Consider the following 22,698-nt stretch of genomic DNA (forward strand, 5'->3'; position numbering starts at 1 on the left):
ATGAACAAAAAGTTTTTATTTTCAGACATGTAAATAGGTCTAAATGATTATAGACTTGATATGATCAGGATGACCATTAGGCTACAAGCCAAGCAATTAAGCATTCTGCCCTGTTTAGTCTATCTGCTATGAAGACTTTAGTAACCTATAGCATGCCTTCAGTCCCAGCTACACCCATGACGTCACGAGGCGTATTTTAACTTGTTTCCCCCATTGCCTGCGCAGTAGTGACAAGTTTTAACTGCTCACACAACAATGCAATCAATTTACGTGACATGCCTTATAGTTGGTAAGTGAATTATAAATTATACATCAGCACAATGTAGGTATTTATCTATTGTTGCATTAGTACAGTTGTAGGTCATTTTATCATTTTAATTTTAAAAGCTATTTCATTATGGTAGGCTATGGAAATCAGGGGTTGGCTGAACACTAGACATTTCTGAAAACATTCCTAAATACAACAATTCTCCTGTGACATAATATTCAAAGAATTCATGTCCCTCAGGTTCTAAGATTTTTGTAGGATTACATGGCCATTTAGAATGCAATGGTCAAATTGGAATTGTAGACAAGTGCATACAGCGCTCTAGAATGTCAGAACAAGTTGAAATTATAGACAAGTGCATTAGATGCTAGTGAAAGCGACGTAGACCTATAGCCTAGTAATTCTGTGTTTTTACTTTTCTTAGTGGTGGTACAGCAACCCACTGTAAATAGCAAACACCAGCAGCCAGAACATGGAGAAGGAGCTCCCAAGTTGTCTTGTGCCATTGATGAGAAGGTAGATCAGAATCTCCTCAAGGTCTTGGCCAACATAGCCGAGGCTTCACAGCAAGTGTCGTTGCTTTTTGGCTGTCAATAGAATGTTTCACGAGAACAGAAATGTTTAAGAAAGATTATCTTTAGAAATGACAGTGACTGTCTTGAAGTAGCCTAGCTGGGTCTCATCTCACTTTTTGTTCTGTTAGCCTGTATAGCCAATATTTACAATATTGAATCGCCCACAATACCATTGACAATAAATTATTATTTTGCCAGGCCTAGTCTATCTAAATAAACTAGTCAAAATAATCTATGAATGTTTTGAATGGCGATGATCGTTTTTTATCCTATCGTTTTTATCTTATATATATATATATAGTTTTTATATCTTATATATATATATAGCCCTACTGCATTTTTGAAATTGAAAATATGTGGTTTATGTTCCTTGCCACCTTGCCAGCGTAGTATCGCAGTGCATCGTTGTGCCCCCATTTTAACAGACCAACCGCGAACTTCTGCCGGCCGTACACTACAAGTTTGAAGCGATTTCATGGTCGGAGACTAGCCTATTTCCAAAGTTGGAATGACATTTGGAGAAAGTATTGGAGTTGCGACGCACTCACCTAGGCTCATCGTAGCTGGCAGTCTGGGGTATAAGACAATTCCTTGTCTTGACGTTATGATATCAAACGTTCACCAAATATGGAGATGAAAAGTGGGTAGAGCCGTAGGCTACATGATTATGAGAATGCCCAGATAGCAAAATTTGACCGGCCCACCTCTGGCCCACTACCTTGCCTCAGGGTTTTGTGAGTGTTGGCCCAGTTCTGGCTGGGCCTCCGGCCCAACAATGGCCCAGTTACTGATAACTGACACAAAGAGTTTCCTCTGGCCCAGATGTGGCCCACACACTGCAAAATGACTCTCATTGTTTCTGTTGGCCCAGGTGTGGCCCACACACTGTGAAATGACTGTCATGCATTCTGTTGGCCCAGGTGTGGCCCACACACTCTGAAATGACTCTTATTGTTTCTTTTGGCCCAGGTGTGGCCCACACACTGTGAAATGACTGTCATGCATTCTGTTGGCCCAGGTCTGGCCCACACACTATATAACTGAGTGTTGGCTGAGTGTTGGCTGGGCCTCTGGGCCTGTACTGGCCCACACACTATAAAACTGATCTGACTGAGTGTTGGCTGAGTGTCGGCTGGGCCTCTGGGCCTGTACTGGCCCACACACTATAAAACTGATCTGACTGAGTGTTGGCTGAATGTCGGCTGGGTCCCCGGGCCACATGCGGCCCATTAACTACCAAAAGTACTTGAAAATAAACACAAATCCAGAACTAGTAATTAAAAGCACAAGCTACTTTTATTAACAAGTTTGACAAACACAACCTTGCAAATAAAACAAACATTTAAAAATTATACAAGCTTTTACATATATACACTTTAGAAATTAAACAAGTTAAAATATACAAGCTACTTTTATCTACAACAATCGACATCTTTCATATACAAAAACATTTAACATTAAACATTTACAGAAATATTCTATCTCTCTCCCTCACTCTAAAAGAGTAATTCCATTGTCAGTCGTTGTGAGTTGTGAGTTAAGTGTTGTGCTAGTGCTTTAAATTCTGTATTTTTGTACCATGTACCATGACCTACCCAGCTACATACATGCACACATACTCACTCTCAAAGTATTTTTCAATAGCAGCAACCTTTGCCACCTGCCTTCTCTTTCTGTTGCCGCTTCATTGTTGCCTCCACCAGTTTCAGCAGCACTACCAGCCGGGGGTGTCTCCAAACTGCATTTAGGTATAAAAGAATATTATAAGATCATTATGAGGTCTAAAGCAAGATTTCAACATGTCATCTGTCAGAGAAGTTCTGTTTGTCCACTCAAATATACTTACAGATAGCCATCTCAGCTCTCTGTGGGGGTTGATCAAAGAGTTCTTTCCATCCATCCTTCAATTTGAGATGCATGGACAGCATGTCATTTCAAAAGAAAAGAAAAAAATCATTAAACTATTTATCCTTTACTGTCTGACAAAATATTATTAAAGCCCAGTCTTGCCACTCTGCAGCTGTCTTGGTAACACCTCCCTGGTAGTTATTTTGGGCAACATTGACATTGTGTGATTGTTAAATGCTATTACCAATGACAATCACCAAGAGCAAGACGTATTTGTCAACACATACAGACCTGAAGCACAAAGGCTTGTGGACTTCCTTCACAAGAGCCTTGTGGGTGCTCCAGTTGGTTGGCCATGTTTTCAACAGCGCATGTTTCCTGCCCACTCCTGTTCTTTGCTGACATAATGGATGAGGCAAACCAAAAGCATCTAAAAATGACACATCACAAAACACAGGCCTAGATGAAAGCTGATTCCTATGATTTGGCTCATCTAAACAAACACATATTACTTATTCTATTAAATCAATGTACAACTTACCAAGAGCTCTTCAGGTCTCCTGTTTTTCCAACACAAGAAATGGTTCACACATGTATACACGGGTAGCCTTCTTCATCCAAAGGAGTGCAGGTCTCTGGTCAGTGTGGCCTGGATTCTGAGGTGTACATTTAAAAAAAGTCACAGTAACGTTAGGTTAATGGAAGTATATGTGTTCAAAATGATTACATGATCATAAACAACCCCTCAATACAAAATACAGAACGACCTTAAATTACAGATTTTGATGAGCTTTACATGACCAGGACAGGACCCACCCTGCTAATATCTCTCTCTCTCTCACACACACACACTCTTAAGGCATACAGTCTCAGTCCTGCCTGCCTAGTGCCTGAAGTTTGATAGATAACGATGAAATGCCCAATTACCAATCGCTATATTCTAAGTCATGCAATACTGGTTAACTGTTAAGCTATTTCTAAAATGATTAGATCACACTTTTCTTTGAAAACCACATAATTATGCAAGTATAGCTAACGTTACAGCAAATGTTTTTGACAAACCACCAACACTGACGTTAACGGTAATTAGGCCAACAAAGTAGGCTAAGAAATCATAACGTTATGTTACCGCTAGCTTCGTCATCGTCGTCAAGGGGGTTAGATTGAAACACCCATTCTTGTTATGCTACTTGTTAAACTTTGTCTGCAATAATAAGCCTACGTACATTCCTAATGATTTACATGCAATAACAGGTAAAGGTAAAGTTGCATGTTACTTCCCAGATAGCAAACATACACTGGGACGGAACTGGGCCACACCTACCATAACGTCCGGCACGGATCTGCATAATGGACCTGATCCGGCGTCAACGCACATCGGTCCAAAATTGGTCTGGATCCGTTTGACGGATCTGGTACCAATAAGGGCTAAAACTGGCCCAGTTCCGTATGGTAGTCTGTGTTACTGACGTGTTCCAGATCTGTTTATCATATGCAATTCGGGTCCGCTTATTGTGTGTGGTACGGACCCGTTTATCAGACATCAGCCGGCTTTATTTGACATGTGAAATGTGATTGGTAATTAGGGCTAATTATCCTGAAAAATCTGTTTGCTACACATTTGCTAACAGGTTCGTTATAGGTTCACCCAGGCTAAAGTTCGTAACGTTTTCCCAACAGCTCTGATAAACTGATGAACATAAGCTAGGCTACAAACACAAGGGGGGTAAAAAAAACTTTACACATTAGTGTCTTATTATTTTTTTTATTCAACAACCTGGCTGTAGAAGTGCAATCCCAGACAAAGTTTAAGTCGTGTTAATTCCACTGTTCCCATCGATATTCAGGCTGTCTTCCTCAGTCATCTCCATGGTCAATCTGAAACAACACAAAATAAACATTATTTATTCCTTTTTGCAAATAGGTTAAGTCACAATTACACTCGTTTTTTAACATCAGTGATCCTGTTAGCGTTATCACTGTTTTTTCCAAAATAGTTATTGTGATGGCTGTTTTGCTTAAGTTAAGCTAGTTGTTGTTGCTGGAAAATAATAGTAAAGTTATCAATCGCTCGGTTGCTTGTTGTTGTCTATGAATAAACCAACAGAGATAAAAAGCAGATACTACCTTGAAAAGTTGGGCTGTTCTTGTCCAACCCAGGTAGTTTGATGATTTTTTTTTGTGGAAATTGTTAGCATTCCACCTGACAGAACTCTATAGCCTCCAATGACCTGACCGAAAATACACCTTGAGATCCTTGTGAGTCTGTTGCTGCTCTTTCATCGATATATGAACTTGATATTATTTTTATCTGCCATTGTTCATCTTCTGAGTTGCAGGTGGTCCCTTGCAATTTGCCTCAGGGTCAGCTGCAGGACTCTGGAAACATTACTTTGGAAGTGTCTGCTGGACAGACCATTAAGGTGTCCTTACAGAACATATCTAAACATGCCCTCTCCTGGCACTGGGAGAGCAAGGATGACACCTCCAAACCAGCTGTAACTGGGAAGCATAGGTAGCCTTTATGTGTGTGTGTGTGTGTGTGAAATTCTCAATCAGATTCTTAAAAAAAGATTATCGACACAAAAGCTTTTATACTTTAGTCATTTAAGTTATATCTTCTGGAATGTGAATGTATGTGTTGTGATGTTTTATCAAAAAATGCTCTGAAGTGTAAGACGGGAATTTGGCACGAGACTATCCTTTTATCTCATCTTCGCATTTGCCCTTAACAATGTCCAGAAGTCCTTAGATGTTTCGGGCAATATTGTCTGAACTACTTATAATAATTCTGAAATGTCATACAATATTGCACAGCCCTGACCAATATTTGAAATCACTAGCATAATGACTGAGGGTATTCTATGCTTGCTGATACCTGGACAAAAATGACAAAAAAAGTCCACTCCATTTCTTCACAGGAGTTCTAATATAAGCACCTGTAACTATTAACTGATTAGCCACAGGCTTTATAAGGGCTCCATTTCCTCTGTCACATCTTGAGGTATATCGCTTCATCTGCACATACTGAGCCTTGTCCTAAATATCTGATTACACTGCTAAGTTTAATGATTCTTGACCTTGTTCCGTACCCTGACCTTGATTCTTGGATTCGTGATTTTAAATGGTTTGCTGGTACCGGCGCCATTAAGTAGTGTAATTGTACTTTAAACTTTTTCACAGTTATGGTGGCTCTCTATCTCACTACACTCATATTAGTGTGGGCATAATTCATTCGGAAAGTATTGTATTAATGTAGTAATGTTGAAAAATCTCTGCCAGTCTCTATGTTTAATTTGTTGTTAATTCAGTTGTCCAGGTCAATGGAAATCCTATAGACAATCGGTCAGAGACCATTTTCAGAATTAGTGTAGGAAAAAGATGTAAAATTTGTAGTGAGTATCACCACACTTGAAAATACCCTCTTTTCAAACCTGTTTAGACCTATATAACCAACACACGCAATTGACATGCATAAACCCCTTCATGCTAGAAACAGCCTCAGTCACATGTCTGCCATCGAAGAGTAATGTATTGGGATGCACTTAAACTTAAATACTTTATCTGTCACTAAATATGACTATCACATAATAACCAACCCATTGAAATACTTGCTATGAACCCACTGACACAATGCACATGATTTGGATATTTTAACATTTAATCTAGAACACTATTCATCCCTTTGTCTAGATATTTCAGTCTTCTGTGCATTTCTAGGATTAATTATTTGATCACAGAAGTCAAACTAAGGCCATTTGTGTAAAGCTGTAAATGTCGAATATATGTATTCTGTTTCCATCACCCCCTCATATCAAGCATACTTTTAAGTCATTGAAATATGTTCATGTGATGACGTGTCTATGGATGTTGTTTGTGCCATGTTTGTACCTACAGGGAGGGGGCCTTTGTGTTTCTTTTTCAAGCCACTGACAGACATATTGGATTGGCCACCATCCATTGCAGAAACGACAGTGGAAACATTTTGCTGAGAATTAAACTCTGTGTCAAACCAACCAGTGAGTTGTAGCCTCTCCCTTCTCTTGAGTTTTAAAGTTGTCGTTTTGTCTCTACCTTCTAGTCATGCCGATAAGTAGTATTGTGTTCTGTTCTGTTATCCTATGTGTTTATTTGTGAATTTTCATTACAATGTGATTGTATCACAAAATCACTAACAAATTAAATGTAATGAAGTAATGCGTTCACTCAGTGTCAGTGACTATGTGTTTACTTTATGATGTCCAGAAAGGCCTTCCAAACCTCACTTGAGTATTCTTGAGTTGGAGAAAGGCTATGCTCCAGACATTGTGTGTAAGTCAGAAGGAAGTCCTGTCCCAAAAATAAAATGGTACAAAGGTGTCAACAAGTCCAGGTAAGAGTTCTGATTGCGGTCACTGGAAGCATAAGGCTGCTGTAGACTAAGCAAACTTTTTTGGGGCCCATGGGCAAGAAATATATAATTCAGTTATAAATTAATTATCACTCTAAAAACTTTATAGATAGTATCATGAAACTGATGTAATGTATGTATGCTTAAAAAACACAGTGTAATTTCCGAGGGAAGAACTGCGGCTAAAGCAGCCAGTGTGGAGAGCAAGCTTGATAGCTACGGACAGAAAACTGTGATGTGTTGTGCTTCGAACCCACTAGGAGAAGAATGCTCTTTACTCTACGACTATGGTAAAATATTTCACATATAAACATTTACTTAATTAATTAATTCTTAGAGTTATGGTTTGTATATTTATGGTATTTGTTTAGTTTCATTATTGATATTTGATATTGTTTTGACATTATTGTTATTATTACTATTTTGCATTATTGACATTATTGTTGCAATTACTATTTTGCTTAATGTTGGCCTACAGTACCAACATTAACTGTACTGTTAAATTTAAATATAACCGCAAGTGGTAATTATAGGGGTCCAAACAAAGTGTCCTTCAGCAGGTTGAAGGTGGGGGCTGTAGCGCCCCCTATGGATGGAATTTCATGAAATTCAGTGTGCGTCCAAAAAATGTCGTATGATTGTGTGTACCAAGTTTGAATAGGATGGGACCTTTACAAGATTATGATAAATGCAATAGAATCATTACAGGCCATGCTCCAAAAGTTGATTGAAGTGCAACTTTGAATCAAAGCAACGAATCAAAAATCGGAAAAAGCCAACCTGTTGCTACACAGCTTCACTGCTTGGACCCCTAATAACCATAACCATAAACAAAGAACAAGCCAGACAAATGGACAGAATAGCATACATCATGAAACTATGTTGATGTTAATGATGGCTGGAGACAGCTGCAATCTGGACACGGAGCCCAGAGTTGCAAGGTTTGAAGGAGGGATAAGAAGAAGATGAGAGGATTTGCTCTTCTGGTTATTTGAAGGACATCTTTTTTCCTGCCTCAGATCTGGACCGCTCAGACTCTAGTCCTCCTGTTGTGGTGATACGTGGACAGACTCTTCTGCTGAGCTGCACATCTACCAGTTCGTCGTCTGACTGGCTCTTCAATGGCGTAGAGGTGCGTGGCAAGTGATAAAACACTAGCAGTGACATCATTGCTGTGAAGCATTGCTACTGTACATTTTCCACCATCTCTAAATGTTTGTTTTGTATTTAGGCTCACCAAGTTTTACTCCTATCTGGAGAGAGGTCTAAATACCTCTTTCTGAACAGCAGTGATTTAGTCACCAGTGCTGAATTCAGCTGCAAAGATCGAAATCGAATCAAGTCAACTACGATTAACGTTTTGGGTAAGGTCAATCTCTATTTTTTTCTGATTTTTCACTCATGTCTCCAGTATCTCTTTTGTTCTGGTCAGAGGATGACCACCATCATTGAATGTTGACCTTGTTGCTCTTGTGTTACCGTAGGCAAAGGATTCATTAACGTTACAGGGCTGAACAAGGTCAACAATATCAAAGCCAGTGAAAAGTCTGGGTTCTGCTTCAGTACCACAGTGCATTCCTTCCCACTGGCTGATTGTCACTGGTTTACCCCAACTGGAGAGAGAGTTAAATGCCAGGGGAAAGAGCATGTGTGGGAAGGGGTGAGGTAAGTAACGCCAGAAGGTTTGCTCAGTTTAAATTAGTCCAGTCACATCGTATTTGCTGTTGCTTGTGTAACAGGCATTCTCTGGCTCACTCTAGCACCTACACACTGTGTGGTCAAGAGGCTGGTGCGTATCGGCTGCAGCTGGAGAATAGCGACACCAGTGTCACCAAGAATGTGTCTTTGTGTGTCACAGGTAAGTGGTGCAGGACAGTTAAGTGTCTGTTCTTACCAAAGATTCTAGAGTGGAGCTCTGTTTTAGAATCTTTGGTTCTTACTCCTTTTTTGAGTGCTACCGGACACCAAATGATAACTCATGGGACAACTTTTTGAGCTATGTTATAGATGGGGGCAATCGCATGACTGTGATGAATGCCCACTGATTAAAGTTCTTCAGATAGTTCTCCAATGGGAGAGTGCCCAAACAACATCACTCAGCTTTGCTCGAAAACATTGCTCAAAATGTTACTCCATGTACCATTGGCTCTATACGAAGGCCCTAAGGGGGCATCTAGGCAAAAAAATTACTGGTGCACACAAAGTCAAGTCGAGTCTATTTACTGTTTATAGCACATTTCATAGACAGAGGTCATTCAGTGTGCTTTATATAAACAAAAGCAAACAGCAATAGCAAATAAAAGCATAGAAGGGCAATAGTCAAAGAATAGTTTAAAAGGTAAAGATCATAATAAAAAAGAAAACATAAAACACAAGATAAAATCATTTAACAATAAAGAATAACTAAAAAGACAACATAAACGACACAAGGTAGAATAAGTAAAAGACAGATTCAGAATTTGTAACTCAGTGCAGTTAGCAGAAAGCATCTGTGAACAGTTTCATCTTAAGTTTAGATGTAAAACTGGCTACAGTAGGGGCCTTTTTGTTTTTCTCCTGAGACCTCAAAGATCAAGGTGTGTGCTGCTGAAGCATTTCTGTTAGGTATTTAGGTCCTGCTTCATTTACTGATTTATGAACAAGCCATAGTGCTTTAGAGTCAATTCTGTGACTTACTGGAAGCCAGTGCAGGGAGTTAAGAATTAGAGTAATGTGCTCGGTTCTATTAGTTTTCATGAGAACCCTAGCTGCTGTGTTTTGTATCACTTGAAGCTGTTTGACAGTCTTTTTAGACAGGCCTGTGAAAAGCCCATTGCAGTAATCCACCCTGCTGGTGTTAAATGCATGAATTAGTATTTCTAAATCATGTTTTGACATCAGCCCTCTAAGTTTAGCAATGTTTTTGAGGTGGTAAAAAGCTGATTTAGTTATTGCTTTCATGTGGCTGTTGAAATTTATATCACTGTCAATTAATATACCATGATTTTTTTAACAGTATCCTTTGCTTTGAGCCCTTTTGTGTCAAGGAGAGTGGCAACCCTAAGTCTTTCATCCTTTTTACCAAAAACTACCATAGTCATTTGGCAACAGAGCTAAGTAAATTTGGGTGTCATCTGTATAGCTATGATATGAAATCAAATTATGTTTGATGATTTGTCTAAGTGGGAGCATATAGAAGTTGAATACTAGTGGTCCCAAGATCAACACCTGGGGAACACCACAGGTCAAGGATGTTGGTGTTGAGGTACAGGCTGAACTCGCTTTAAGTTCCCCTCCCGTTGTAGCTGGAAGTTCCGGATGTTGAGTTTGTAATTGAGAAGATATGTTGAGCCTGTCAATTCTACCTTTGATTTTGCCAATTTTACCTAGATGCAAACTCATTGCATATATTACTTGAGAGAAGTTCAGATGCTAATTGTGAGGAGGGATTTGTTAACTTCTCAGCGGTTGAGAATAGTGTTATTTGTACTTCTACTGATGATGTTAGAGAAGAAAGACTGTCTTGCTTTGCATATTTCAGATGTATATATGTCAAATCTCTTCATGGATTTCATAGTTGATCTGAAGTTTGTATTTGCGTCATTTTCATTTGGTCTTCCTACACTCTCTTTTTAGGAGTTTAACCCACCAGACATGTCCATTTATCTATGTATTTACTTTTACTCATATCTCTGAAATTCTAGAGCACTCTCTCTTTGCCTATGTCCCCTTGAGGTATCTATATGTGTGCATTTCTTTGCGCTGTAATTTCTGGCTAACTTTGTTTTGGAATAAAATAACCTAGAGTATCTTCTGGTTTTTCGAACAGACAGCCCAACTTTGAAGCTCAGTCAAAATGGCACTACAGTTACCTGCATGACCAACAGCACACATCCATGGAACCTGACTTGGAAATCATGCCAGTTAACAGCTGAGTATGTTTAACTTGGGGCAGCCGTGGCCTACTGGTTAGCACTTCAGACCTGTAACCGGAGGGTTGCCGGTTCGAACCCTGACCAGTAGGCGCGACTGAAGTGCCCCTGAGCAAGGCACCTAACCCCTCACCCCTCCCCGAGCGCCGCTGTTGATGCAGGCAGCTCACTGCGCCGGGATTAGTGTGTGATTCACCTCACTGTGTGTACACTGTGTGCTGTGTGTGTTTCACTAATTCACGGATTGGGATAAATGCAGAGACCAAATTTCCCTCACGGGATCAAAAGAATATATATACTTATACTTATACTTATACTTATACTTATACTTTCATTCTCTTTCTGTCTGATCTACTGTGAAGCTTCAGACCAACACTTTTAACACAGAGAGTTGAACATAGAGGATTTCTGAAGTCTTTTATCTCAATATACAACAAGTCCATGCATGACCCCATTTATGGAATATGTTTAAAAGTGTAATTTGAAGAATTGCCAGAGCGGTGTCCACATTACAAAGTGTAGGTGCTGGACATACTGTTTTGGAAATCATATTAAAATTGCATTGAAAGGGAGCTACAGAGTGTATATAATATCTAATATACAATATAATATAATATAAAAAATATAATATAACAGCAATGAAAGAAAGCTTTAGATGAGTCTGCCATGCCCTTGCTATATTAAAAACCATCATTATGTTTCATCCCTCTGGCTTATCTGTAGTTGCCAGAACTCCTCGTCCTGGAAAGAGAAGCCCTCTAAAACGGCTCCTGAGCTGTCCAGCTCAGGGCAGTACTGTCACAAGAGGATCGAGAGCTCCATCCCGTCTGAGGACGTGCGAGGCCAATTTCTGCTCTGCTGCTTTCGAAACCGAGCCGGCGCACAGTGCAGTGACCAGATTCTCATAGAGAGCTGTGAGTTTACTTCAGACAGTAATGGTGTCTATGTTGAAGGATGTATGGATGGAATATTCTGGAATAATGATGTACATACACACTACAGTATAGTATGTTTGCGTTAGAGAGTATAGAGCTCCGTAAACTTGTTACTCCCATTTGAAAGTAATTGTTTAAGAAAGCAAATGTCACTTGGTATTGCCACTTCTCTCTCTCGTCTCTCGATCTACATAACTATGCAGTTGATACTCTATATAACATGTTTCCCTGTTTCCAGATCACACATAGATTTCAACTACTTGACCGGGCATAGAAATTCTCTATTTATCCGCTGACTCGGTTAATGCTACATGTAATTTCTACATTTTGTTCTTAAATCCTTTGTATTTTTCCTACTCTGTTTCAGCCCCCAACACCACTTTTCTGTTGGGTGTTATCGTTATGCTGGTGGTGATCGTTCTCCTGGTCACCATATTACTCTCGTATTTTGTCAAGAAAAAGGTAGGCCCTAAAGGATTTCCTTAACCCTTAAAGGAGTACCGTCACACCGGTGTGACGGGAATGTTGGGAAATTAACATTCTAAAGAATATCTGGGTTCATTGAATTCAACATAGAATTTTAGAACCTTCAATTGTTGCGGAACTTAGAATGTTCAAAAACCTACACCTTTAAGGGTTAAAACGCACCTGTTTCTCTACTGTTCCTACATTCCCCTTACCTCTCTGGTGGTTCCCTTTAGAAACCAGTGTACCAGAGCCAGCTGCAGATGATTCAGATGGTTGGTCCGTCTGACAATGACTACATTTACATCGACTTCAAAGATTTCAAGTATGATCTGAAATGGGAGTTTCCTCGAGAAAATCTTGAACTAGGTACACAACCAAGGCATATTTAGACTGTTGAGTTTTATGCATTCAAAGTACTTTTTTAAAAAGTGTAGGATAAGCATGAACTTAAGGGACTTTTAAATATATTTATAAAGTTGGGGGAAAACAAAAGATGAATTAGTTTCATTTAAAGTGCACAACTTTGCCAAGTACACTTTAGGTTGCATAGCACCTTGCTGCATATTCAAACTCATTATGTTTCTGTACTGTTTGATAGTCCAGTGATTGTAAACATTGTTATTACCTGGATATCTTAAGACGACAAACACTTTCTGTTTCTAAGTTCAGCGCTAATATATCTTTTTCTCACACTCCTGAAGGGAAAGAGCTGGGTTCAGGAGCCTTTGGCATGGTGGTGCATGCCACGGCCTACGGGATTACCAAGCCAGGGGTTTCCATGCAGGTGGCCGTCAAAATGCTTAAAGGTGGGACATCTCCCCAGAGGAAACTTTCAGGCCTGATCATTCTGGCTAACTTCTCCACCTAGAGGTCATGGACCCCTCAGGGTCAGGATCAGGCTGGTAGTGGGTGTCGTTCTCATAGATGATGCGGAATAGATGTTTTTTTTTTTTAAGAGGCCTGAAGTGATATAAATGTAAATTTCAGTTAAGTAGAAAAGGGAACTTCCAATAGATTATTTTGTAAGGGTGTCAACTTTTTTTCAGAAATGGACTTGATAAAAAAAATAGAATTAAGAAGAAATCAGGAAGCGTTACATTTAGTCATCGCATGAAGCTAAATGCACTGACGGTCTACAATAAATACAGGGCATTTGTACACATACAGGCATTTCTTAGCATCCCAATTTTGTGATACCTTGACACCTGATAGCAGGTTCTTAGTATCTCCTGTGAAGAATTTAGCACAATCATCTTTAAACTTGCATGGAACTTTGCGTGTCATTGTTGTCTTTTTTGGTCAGTAAATCTTCACACATTGAATGTGAAGGTTTATTAGGAGTCATTGAATGAAAGTGCATGCACATCTACAAAAAATGAAACAGGTGCTGGGTGTAAGGCTGAGCCAATATATGAAAAAATAAGGAAATACCCGCACACTGTCATATACTAGATTACCGTAAAACTCCAAATAATAGCCCGGGCTTTTATTTTCCCAAATCGCCAAACTGCACCAGCTAGTATTAGAGACAGGCGTCTATATGAGACAGGCCTTTAATTCCCTTTACACAAAACTTTTCCTCTGCAAAGATGGAAAATATTATCGAATTAATTATTTCAAACACACTGAATGTCTACCTATATGACTAGGCTATCTGATGACAATTACAGATCATAATTCATTTAGTGTTGAGATGTTGTTCATTGAGTGAGATACAGTAAGATCCAAATAGCAGGGATAGCCAGAACAGATTAAACACGTTTTAATTACGTAATTTACAAAGAGATCGTATCACACTGAAAGCTCATATTTTGTCCCTAGCAAATAGCCTATATCGGTCCTTTGTCAAATACAGTTGCATTATCAGCCCTGACCAAAACCGTTCAGGAATTATTTATGCAAAAGTGAAACGTGCTTAAAGGAGAATTCCTGTGTGATATTGACCTAAAGTGTGTTGAAACATGATACCGAGTGTGAACGTATGTCCATCTCGGCTTGTCCCCTGCACTCCAAAAATTCCAAAAATAATTCTGTGGAAATGCATGGATACCAGTTTCTTCCAGTAGCAGCAACTGGAATCCATGCATTTCCACTGAATTATTTTTGGAATCTGATCCCTTATCATACCTGTTCATTCTTACTCTTTGCTCGACTTATCATGACTAAATTCAAGATGGCTGCAAATGCTAAACTTTGTGAAGATACTGCCTGTATAAATCGTCTTGTAAGTAAACTACCAGTGCTTTTCTCAAAGTTCTCAATGTCTCGTTTTAAATGTCAGGGCCCTCGGAAGTCTACCAATGAAGTGTGGAGATACATTGAGCCTCGTAAATGGTGTAAAACAGTGATTTATTTGCATGGCTAGCCCGATGCTGAAGCACCACCATTGAAAAAGCTGTTGGTAGCATCGGCTAACTAGCGCCAGAGTTGGAGTGCAGGGGACAAGCCGAGGTGGGCTATGAGACATACGTTCACACTCGGTATCATGTTTCAACACACTTTAGGTCAATATCACACCGGAATTCTCCTTTAAGCCCAAATCACACCCAAGATTCGCGACGAGATGAGCAGCAACTTGATGCAACATTCTAAAACCTTGCAACTGTGACCAGACAAGGTGAATGCTTTGCGACGGCTTGCAGCGGCGTGCAACATCTAATTCACACTGCTGTAACCTCCTTTCTGTAATGGTTTTGTGTCATTGCGAATCTTTAAACAGACGATCTGACAGGTTTTAGAAGATTAAATACAACCCGAAACTAAAAAACAGACCAGGCCTCTACTGGAGACCGGCCTTTAACCCAAACCTGTAGCCACGCCAGGCGTTTAAAAGAGACAGGCGTCTCTTAGGGACTCGGCGATTATTTGAAGTTTTACGGTAGATTAGATTAGATTCAACTTTATTGTCTTTGTGCAGAGTACAAATACAGAATATGCAGAATATGCTCCCAGAGTGGTTTATTTAAGCCAGGGGTTCTCAATGTTGACTCCAAATTTTCCGAGGACCCCCTCATAACCGTAACAATTAAGCATGCCATTGGTATTCTCTGCAGTTGTGGCCAGGTCCACTATCCCATGTTTTTTGGCAGATGTGCAACTCATTTGACAACATGGACTGACTCAAACATTTCTACACATTTATCAGCTAGCTGGCTAACAAATAAGCCAAGTTAAGCAGTAGTAGGAATGGTTCTTCATGACCTAAGTGAAGTTAAATGTGGGTAGGAGCAAATAGACACAATTTGCTTGTTTCATGGGTGAAAAGGGGCATCATCTGTAGACATCATCTGTTTTAAAATGATAAAACTCAACTTTATAATTTCAAGCAAATTATTTTGCGGACCCCCTGGCTATGGGTCGCGGACCCCAAGGGGTCCCTGGACCCCACTTTGAGAACCACTGATTTAAGCTACAACGTTTCGACCAGAGATCTTTGTCAGGTCACCTGTCACCTGGTGAGGTCACCAGACGAAGACCTCTGGTTGAAACGTTGTAGCTTAAAGGTGCTCTAAGCGAAGCCACACGTTTTTTAGGCTAAAACATTTTATGTCACTTACTGCAAACATCACCTAACCAACTGCTAGCTGTCTGTGTCCTCAATACACTGTAAAAAAAAAAAAACGCGATCTCTGTGGACAGCCCAGGCTCCAAAAACGGCAACAAAAACAACCTGGGCAAACCTAGCCCATAAAAACATAACAAACTGTTCCAGCACATCACAGACGAGATGCGCGTTTAGGAGAGTTTCAATTGCACGGGAGCAGCACAGGAGGGAGGGGGAGGAAGTAGCGAGTTAGCTCTCTGTTTTTTTTGCAAGTCAACAGAAGTGACGTTACCCAGCATCGTTTAGAGCACCTTTAAGCTACCGGTCACCAGACGAAGACCTCTGGTCAAAACGTTGTAGCTTAAATAAACCACTCTGGGAGCATAATATAACAGTGTGTGGGCATTTCTTTATTTTTTCATATAAGGGTTTATTAGGAAACATACTGAATCTCATTTCACTGCTTACATAGCCTACATCCTTACAGTTCTGATTGTATTGTTCACATGTATAGATCAAATCAAACATATATGCTCCATTTATGATTGTATGTGCTTGTGGTTCTCCTTATTGCACAGACAAACATCAGACAGTGGAGCGGGAGGCTCTGATGTCAGAACTGAAGATGTTAACATATATTGGGCACCATACCAACATCGTTAACCTGCTGGGAGCATGCACACATTCAGGTAATTAATAGGCCATCCTGCACAGAGCCAGAAACAGCCATGGATGTGAAATGCTCCAACAAATAATGAATGTCAATGCGGTTATGTTTGTGGGTATGATCACAAACATGGGAGTAAGTGTGAATGTGGTTATGAATAAAACAATCAATATGAATAGTAACTGGAATATGAATATGCATAAAGATTAGAATATGAGTTACATGAATGCCAACAATTATGGATGCTATTTCATCTGACCAGTGGCTATGTTTCATTTTAATTTTTTGACTAAAATATATGATTTCTTGTACGGGACAAGTTTTTTAGTATGTAAATGAAGGTCAGCAGCACATGATAAATGAAGGTGCTCCAGGAATAACATTAGACAACTGATCAATCCATAGGGCCCCCCTACCTAATCTTTCAGTACTGCTGTAATGGGGACCTCCTGAACTACCTTAAGAACAACAGAGAGAGCTTCCATAAGTGTCTGGCCGACGCAATCACCAAGGATCGATTCACCAGCCTGTACCATAACTACCAACCAAAGCAAAGCACCAGGTTAGCAAAAGTGGTCACTTTTTACATTACAATTAAATTTTGTTAAAATTATGATAAATTATGTATTTCAAAGGTATACAGATATGTATTATCAGTATACATAGGCCTCTTAAGGTATTAGTTTGTCTTGCATGTTATGATGATCCATAATATATATGCAGAAGATTTTTTAAAAGCAGACATGAACAGCATTTTTCTATTGGCTCATTCGTATAATTAAAAAGCAATGGGTTGTGCAAGCTATTGTTCTATTCTGTTTACAAAGTAGTGTTGTGATATTACCAAATACGAAGACCTTTTAAGTTGAACTGAGGCTCTAGATTTCCCTAATAGTGTCTCACTTCTGCAGTGACTACCAGCACCCTGTTAGCCCGTATGTGCCCATGTCCCCAGTGAAGGACCAGGAGTTTGTTGCTCTCCTCAGTCAAAACCCAACCTCCATGGACATTTCAGAAGGTATGCAGATTTTGTGTGACAACACAGGCTGTAATGACCATAGAAAGGAGATGGATATAGAGCACTGACGAATTAGAAAAGCACATGGTTTTGAAATCACAACTGCTCTCATTTATTATGCTCCCTCCCCTGTTAGCAATCTAGCAATGCAACTGAAAGATGCCTAAAGTTGTTGGCCAGAGTGAGGTCAATTATGCATGCAAAATGTAATAAATAATATGAATAAAATGTAATAAATAATATGAATTAATAACAATAATATTAATAAAACCTCAGCTGCACAATCATGCACAACCATATTTAGCAATGAATGTACAAACTCCTAGCCTGGGTGAACCCACACAAATCTGTTGCATCTGAATTTGCTCTGCACGTTTGTCTGGGAACTCTCCCATTTAAGCTGATTTCCAAATAACCAAAAACCCAGAAATCCATCACATCCGTTCAGCTATATACCATGTCCGACAGAGCAGGACAGCTAATAGGCCTACCACAACCATTGGCTGCACTAACCAGTATAAAAATGACGCCAATTGAAAACAACAAGCCATTGTTTACCATAAAGATGTGTAATTTCTCTGCTGTTTATGGCCTTTGGAAATCAAAAGTGAGTTGAGGGTGTCCAGACTAGCAGTTCTGGACTGCACCCTTTACGTGCTGAAATTGAAGGGTGACAACTGTGTGAACTGTCCAGCAGATTTAGGAAGTGTTGGAGGAAGAACAGAGATGGAAGAGATGCTTGATGACATTCAGGAAGAGGATCTACAAGTGCTTACATATGGGGACCTCCTCTGCTTCTCTTACCAAGTGGCCAAAGGAATGGAGTTTCTGTCCACCAAGAATGTAAGGCCCGTATAGTTGCCTGTGTTTTACCATCAACTCACGTCTGCGTAGGGGCAGCTGAACAATTTTGCTTTGTGGCCTGTTTCGTAGTCTATGCAAGATTAGCAGACGCAGTTGTAAACACAAAGCTCACACATATTGAAGAGCCCTCATAATCTACACAAGCTACGCAGATGATGCGCCACCATTGGAAACATGTTATATGGCATTTGCTGTATGTGTGACATACAAAATTTGTACAAAACATTTTGCTAGGTATCAAAGTGTGCATGCAACAAACTCTCCCTACCTAACTCGATGCGTTCACATCCATATAGCTGGTAGCCCCAAACCCTTGTGAATTATAGGTGGATATCTTACTTTTAGGGCATGCACAGAATACACAACCTTGTAAATTACAGAAGCTAGTAACCTTTACTGAATGTTACACTTTCCCTTACACTAAAAATGGATTATGGTTGGATATGTGGTATGTTGAGGCCATGTTTATACTTCCTCTGTACATGCTGAACTATCTATGATAAGCCAAACCGCTGCTCTCCCATGATCTGCAGTGCATTCATCGTGACCTGGCAGCCAGAAATGTCTTGTTGACACGAGGCCGTCTTGTGAAGATTGGGGACTTTGGCCTGGCCAGAGATATTGACAATGACTCCAACTACGTTGTGAGAGGCAATGTAGGTATTTGCACACAGAAGACATGTTGGCATGGACCTCCATCGAGGCCATTAGTGCTGTGTGGCTGTGTGTTTTGTGTGTGTATCCCCATCCCCATCTTGAAGGAGTGATATATGTGTTGTAGGCACGTCTTCCAGTGAAGTGGATGGCGCCCGAGAGCATCTTTAAGGGGATGTACACCATGCAGAGTGACGTGTGGGCCTACGGCATTCTGCTGTGGGAGATCTTCTCTCTGGGTATGGACACCGTTACACCACACAGGTTGTAAAGCACATGATTATATGGATGAAGGTGTTTTTTTTTTTTTTTCAAACTTACCTGCATTACAATCCCTTATCTTTGTCTGTGGACTTAAATTGGTAAAATATGTCTTGTCTTCACCGTGGGATAGTGAGAAACGTAATTTCGATCTCTTTGTATGTCTGGAACATGTGAAGAAATTGACAATAAAGCTGACTTTGACTTTGACTTTGACTTTTCTCTCTTTTCTCTCTGTCTTAAATTCCTAAGGTGTAACACCCTATCCTGGTATGAAGGTGGATAACACTTTCTACAGTTTGATAGAGAGGGGATTCCAAATGGAACAGCCATACTATGCCAGCGAGTCAGTGTAAGTGTCCATTATAATAAACTTACATGTCTATTATTCAACAAGGGATGAATATGTTTGGGCAACATGACACTCAAAAGCAAGTGATACAAAAACCATGAGTAGTCTGTTTGAGTGATGGATTTTGGGATGAAGTTATCAATTGTGTTAGGTGTGTTTTCTACAGTGGATGTTCTAACATTTAAGCAGTATGGCTAGTGAGAGTGGGGTTAGTAAAGGATGTATACGCCACGATCACGTGTGCCATATTGCTGCCCAAAAAATAGTATATATTATATTATATTATATTATATTATATTATATTATATTATATTGCCCTGGATAAGTGTATTAGCTTATTGAATAGATGTGTATGTACAGTCATTTCCTGTGTATTAGCCACATTGTGTATAAGCTGCAGGACAGTGTTTTATGCAAGTTAAAAGAAACAAAACCATATTAATACCATATTAACTGCCCCCGTGTATTAACCTCATAGCTAAAGAAAGTTCGCTAAATCAATGTATAAGCAGCGGCTAATAGTTGGGAAGTTACGGTAATAGTGTTGAATATATGGTCAGTTGAACACACTGTTGAATAGATGTGCATGTATTGTGTGCAGGTATCGCATGATGCGTCGCTGTTGGGCCCTGGAGCCACAGGACAGACCGTGCTTCTCCAAACTGGTGGTCTTTATGGAGAATGAGCTGGCTGAGATAGAAGAGAAGGTGACTATTGAAGATTCATGGTTCATGATTCACTTCATTGTCCTACAATGCAGAAAGTTTGGTTTGGGCTATTACTCATACTGCGTCTATACAGAATGCCTTCTACACACATATGAAATAAGACTGATTAAGATAACTAAGTGATTATGACCACTGATGAGACATAAAAAGTACACTTGCCTTTAAGTAAACCCTGCAATTCTAAAAAGAGGTGGTACAGAGAGGCAGTACAACTGGAAATTGAATCTACATGAGTGCAGTTGAGCAGTCAGGCGGATTCCGAGTGCTCTTATTTCAGTTCTTCAGTTTTTGCTGGACTAGTCACACTTCCTGTTTTTACTTTCAGCTTCTTTAGAACAACTCACCTTGGAGACAATACAGTACATTGATGCATTGAGTCCTGTTGTGACACAGTCTCTGTCCCCTCCCTCTTTTCTTGTAGATTTACCTTAATATTGGGGAACAGAACAACAATAGCTCCATCTATCAGAACACTGTGGCAATGGTGGATGACGCTGAGCATTTGCTAATGTCTCAGATAGAGAGCGGTACAGATGAGAAGGCCACAGAATCCTTAGACTCCTGTGTCAGGGAAACATGAACTCAATTTGTCAGCTTTAGTAACGTCAACATGTATGTGACAACTGTCTCCCAGGGATTTGCACTAAGTTTTATCAAATTATTGTACAGTATGTAGCATATCATGCTACCACTTTCTCCTTCTACTACACTTTGACTGGTATTCATAACGTCTGCACTCTCATCCTCTAGTAATAGTATTGATTGATGCAGTATTAATTCCTACCTAAGGTCTCGTATGCACTGTAGCTCGAATGTAATTCCCCATTTTTGTATGTCGCTCTGGATAAAAGTGTCTGCTAAATGCATAAGTGTAATGTAATGTAAAATTATCACAGTGAGAAGAATTACACTTTATTGCGGTAGAATTTAATTTAATTTATTATATTTTATAGATAACTTTCTATATTTTTGTGATGTTGCTTTAAGAGTTTTAAGTAAACAGTCAAACATAAGAAGTGGACTCGTGGAATCTTTTCAAGTGTTTTTTGAGACGAGGGAGTTTGCTGAGCGTCAAGCTAAAGCTTCAATTGGAACCTAGGAAACTACAGGGACTCTTCTTTAGATAGAAACATTGTTCAAAAATGCTCAAGTAAAAACTTGCGTGTATATCTTAGGGGTAATGGAGATTATATTTTTAATGCAATACTATTTTTATACAATTATACTTTATTGTGTCTCTTTTAATTCTAGCTGTGTTTAGAGGGACTGTTTAAAGATTCATGAACTGAGATATTGTGAGATGTGGATTATCATGCTTGCTGCATTTATTTTTCCATTTGGAGAAAATACGAGATTATGAGATTTTACAATGTTTGTCTACTATCAGTGTGCTTAAGTTAGACACTGTTTTTCACAAGGGGACAGCATACAGTATCACCTTGAAGTTATATGTTCTATTTTCAGAAGCTGTAACTAAGATAAATAAACATATGTTACTTTACCACAACTTCCTTATAACTTCATCTTGTTTATATCCGTTTGTATTGTACATTATGAGTTGATGTGTGAACCACTTTTAGGCAACGTAAAATCAACTGTCAGGGCACAAAGGTAACACTAGATGGTGCAACAATTCAGGTATTCGATCTCGCCAGTCAACTAACACAGCCCAAGCAGTGAACCTGGAAAAGAGAATCAAAATTGAGCACACAACTTTTTCAAGTCAATCTCCTTGTTCTATTTCTTGACACGGTGCCAGTTCACTTATTGTCTTTAAATTGCTTAAGAGGCCACTGCTTCTCATCCAGGTTCCTGTTCTTGCTCAGCTGATAACCATTTGCTGCCTATTGGGCAATGTGTTGCCTCATATTTGCCACACCCCCATGTTGCCTTAGTGTCACTCGTCCTAAACCAAAGCTTGCACTTACACGTTGAGCCTGTCCAAAGATGTCATGTACAGGCTGCAGCACCTTGCATGTTGCACTACTTCCTTTATTCACTGATCTAGCTCATTACACTCAACCCCCCCCCCCCCCCATTTTTGCTCAAAATTGCACACCGCCTACTAACAAAGGCCCTGTTTCCACATACTTTGACTTATATTCAATTGCTTGACCTCTTTTGAAAGCCGAGGCCTTGTAGATTATTTTGGTACCAATCGACTGTGTGATGAACTGTCAGAGAGTGGCAAAGGGTAGAATGATAGTTTTTGTAC

The 22,698-nt window shown here is 39.6% G+C and overlaps 1 protein-coding gene and 1 long non-coding RNA gene across 4 annotated transcripts; one reads left to right on the plus strand and one right to left on the minus strand.

The window, feature by feature from the left end:
• The first annotated feature begins 3 nt into the window (after nucleotides 1-3).
• On the plus strand, nucleotides 4-22,004 carry flt3 (fms related receptor tyrosine kinase 3). 3 transcript variants are annotated; one of them, XM_042066974.1, is made up of 24 exons: nucleotides 4-289; nucleotides 693-784; nucleotides 5,031-5,206; nucleotides 6,589-6,710; nucleotides 6,937-7,063; nucleotides 7,238-7,371; nucleotides 8,101-8,213; nucleotides 8,313-8,445; nucleotides 8,566-8,746; nucleotides 8,842-8,939; nucleotides 10,890-10,995; nucleotides 11,716-11,906; nucleotides 12,295-12,389; nucleotides 12,629-12,761; nucleotides 13,097-13,201; nucleotides 16,518-16,628; nucleotides 17,012-17,168; nucleotides 17,518-17,624; nucleotides 18,319-18,467; nucleotides 19,022-19,144; nucleotides 19,270-19,381; nucleotides 19,656-19,755; nucleotides 20,357-20,462; nucleotides 20,905-22,004. In XM_042066974.1, the coding sequence occupies exons 1-24, from the start codon at nucleotides 256-258 to the stop codon at nucleotides 21,061-21,063; spliced, it is 2,964 nt and encodes a 987-aa protein (XP_041922908.1). In that variant the 5' UTR covers nucleotides 4-255; the 3' UTR covers nucleotides 21,064-22,004. The 3 variants fall into 3 exon arrangements, with proteins under 3 accessions (XP_041922908.1, XP_041922909.1, XP_041922910.1); XM_042066975.1 differs by having other exon boundaries at nucleotides 5-289; nucleotides 18,322-18,467; XM_042066976.1 differs by lacking the exon at nucleotides 5,031-5,206 and having other exon boundaries at nucleotides 5-289.
• LOC121687855 lies at nucleotides 2,347-3,436 on the minus strand. The gene is made up of 4 exons (XR_006024428.1): nucleotides 3,233-3,436; nucleotides 2,983-3,121; nucleotides 2,690-2,744; nucleotides 2,347-2,581 (listed from the first exon to the last, which is right to left on the minus strand). It is a non-coding gene; the product is annotated as an uncharacterized LOC121687855 (long non-coding RNA).
• Nucleotides 22,005-22,698: the final 694 nt, after the last annotated feature.

Source organism: Alosa sapidissima, chromosome 17 (genome assembly GCF_018492685.1).
Source record: "Alosa sapidissima isolate fAloSap1 chromosome 17, fAloSap1.pri, whole genome shotgun sequence".
NCBI classification, from domain to species: Eukaryota; Metazoa; Chordata; class Actinopteri; order Clupeiformes; family Clupeidae; genus Alosa; species Alosa sapidissima.

Excerpts from the sequence above, each read along its gene's own strand:
- flt3 (XM_042066974.1), top strand. The coding sequence starts at position 256 with ATGCAATCAATTTACGTGACATGCCTTATAGTTG. Across the intron at positions 290-692 it reads CGTGACATGCCTTATAGTTG|TGGTGGTACAGCAACCCACT; the intron begins GTAAGTGAATTA and ends TACTTTTCTTAG. Across the intron at positions 19,756-20,356 it reads TACTATGCCAGCGAGTCAGT|GTATCGCATGATGCGTCGCT; the intron begins GTAAGTGTCCAT and ends TATTGTGTGCAG.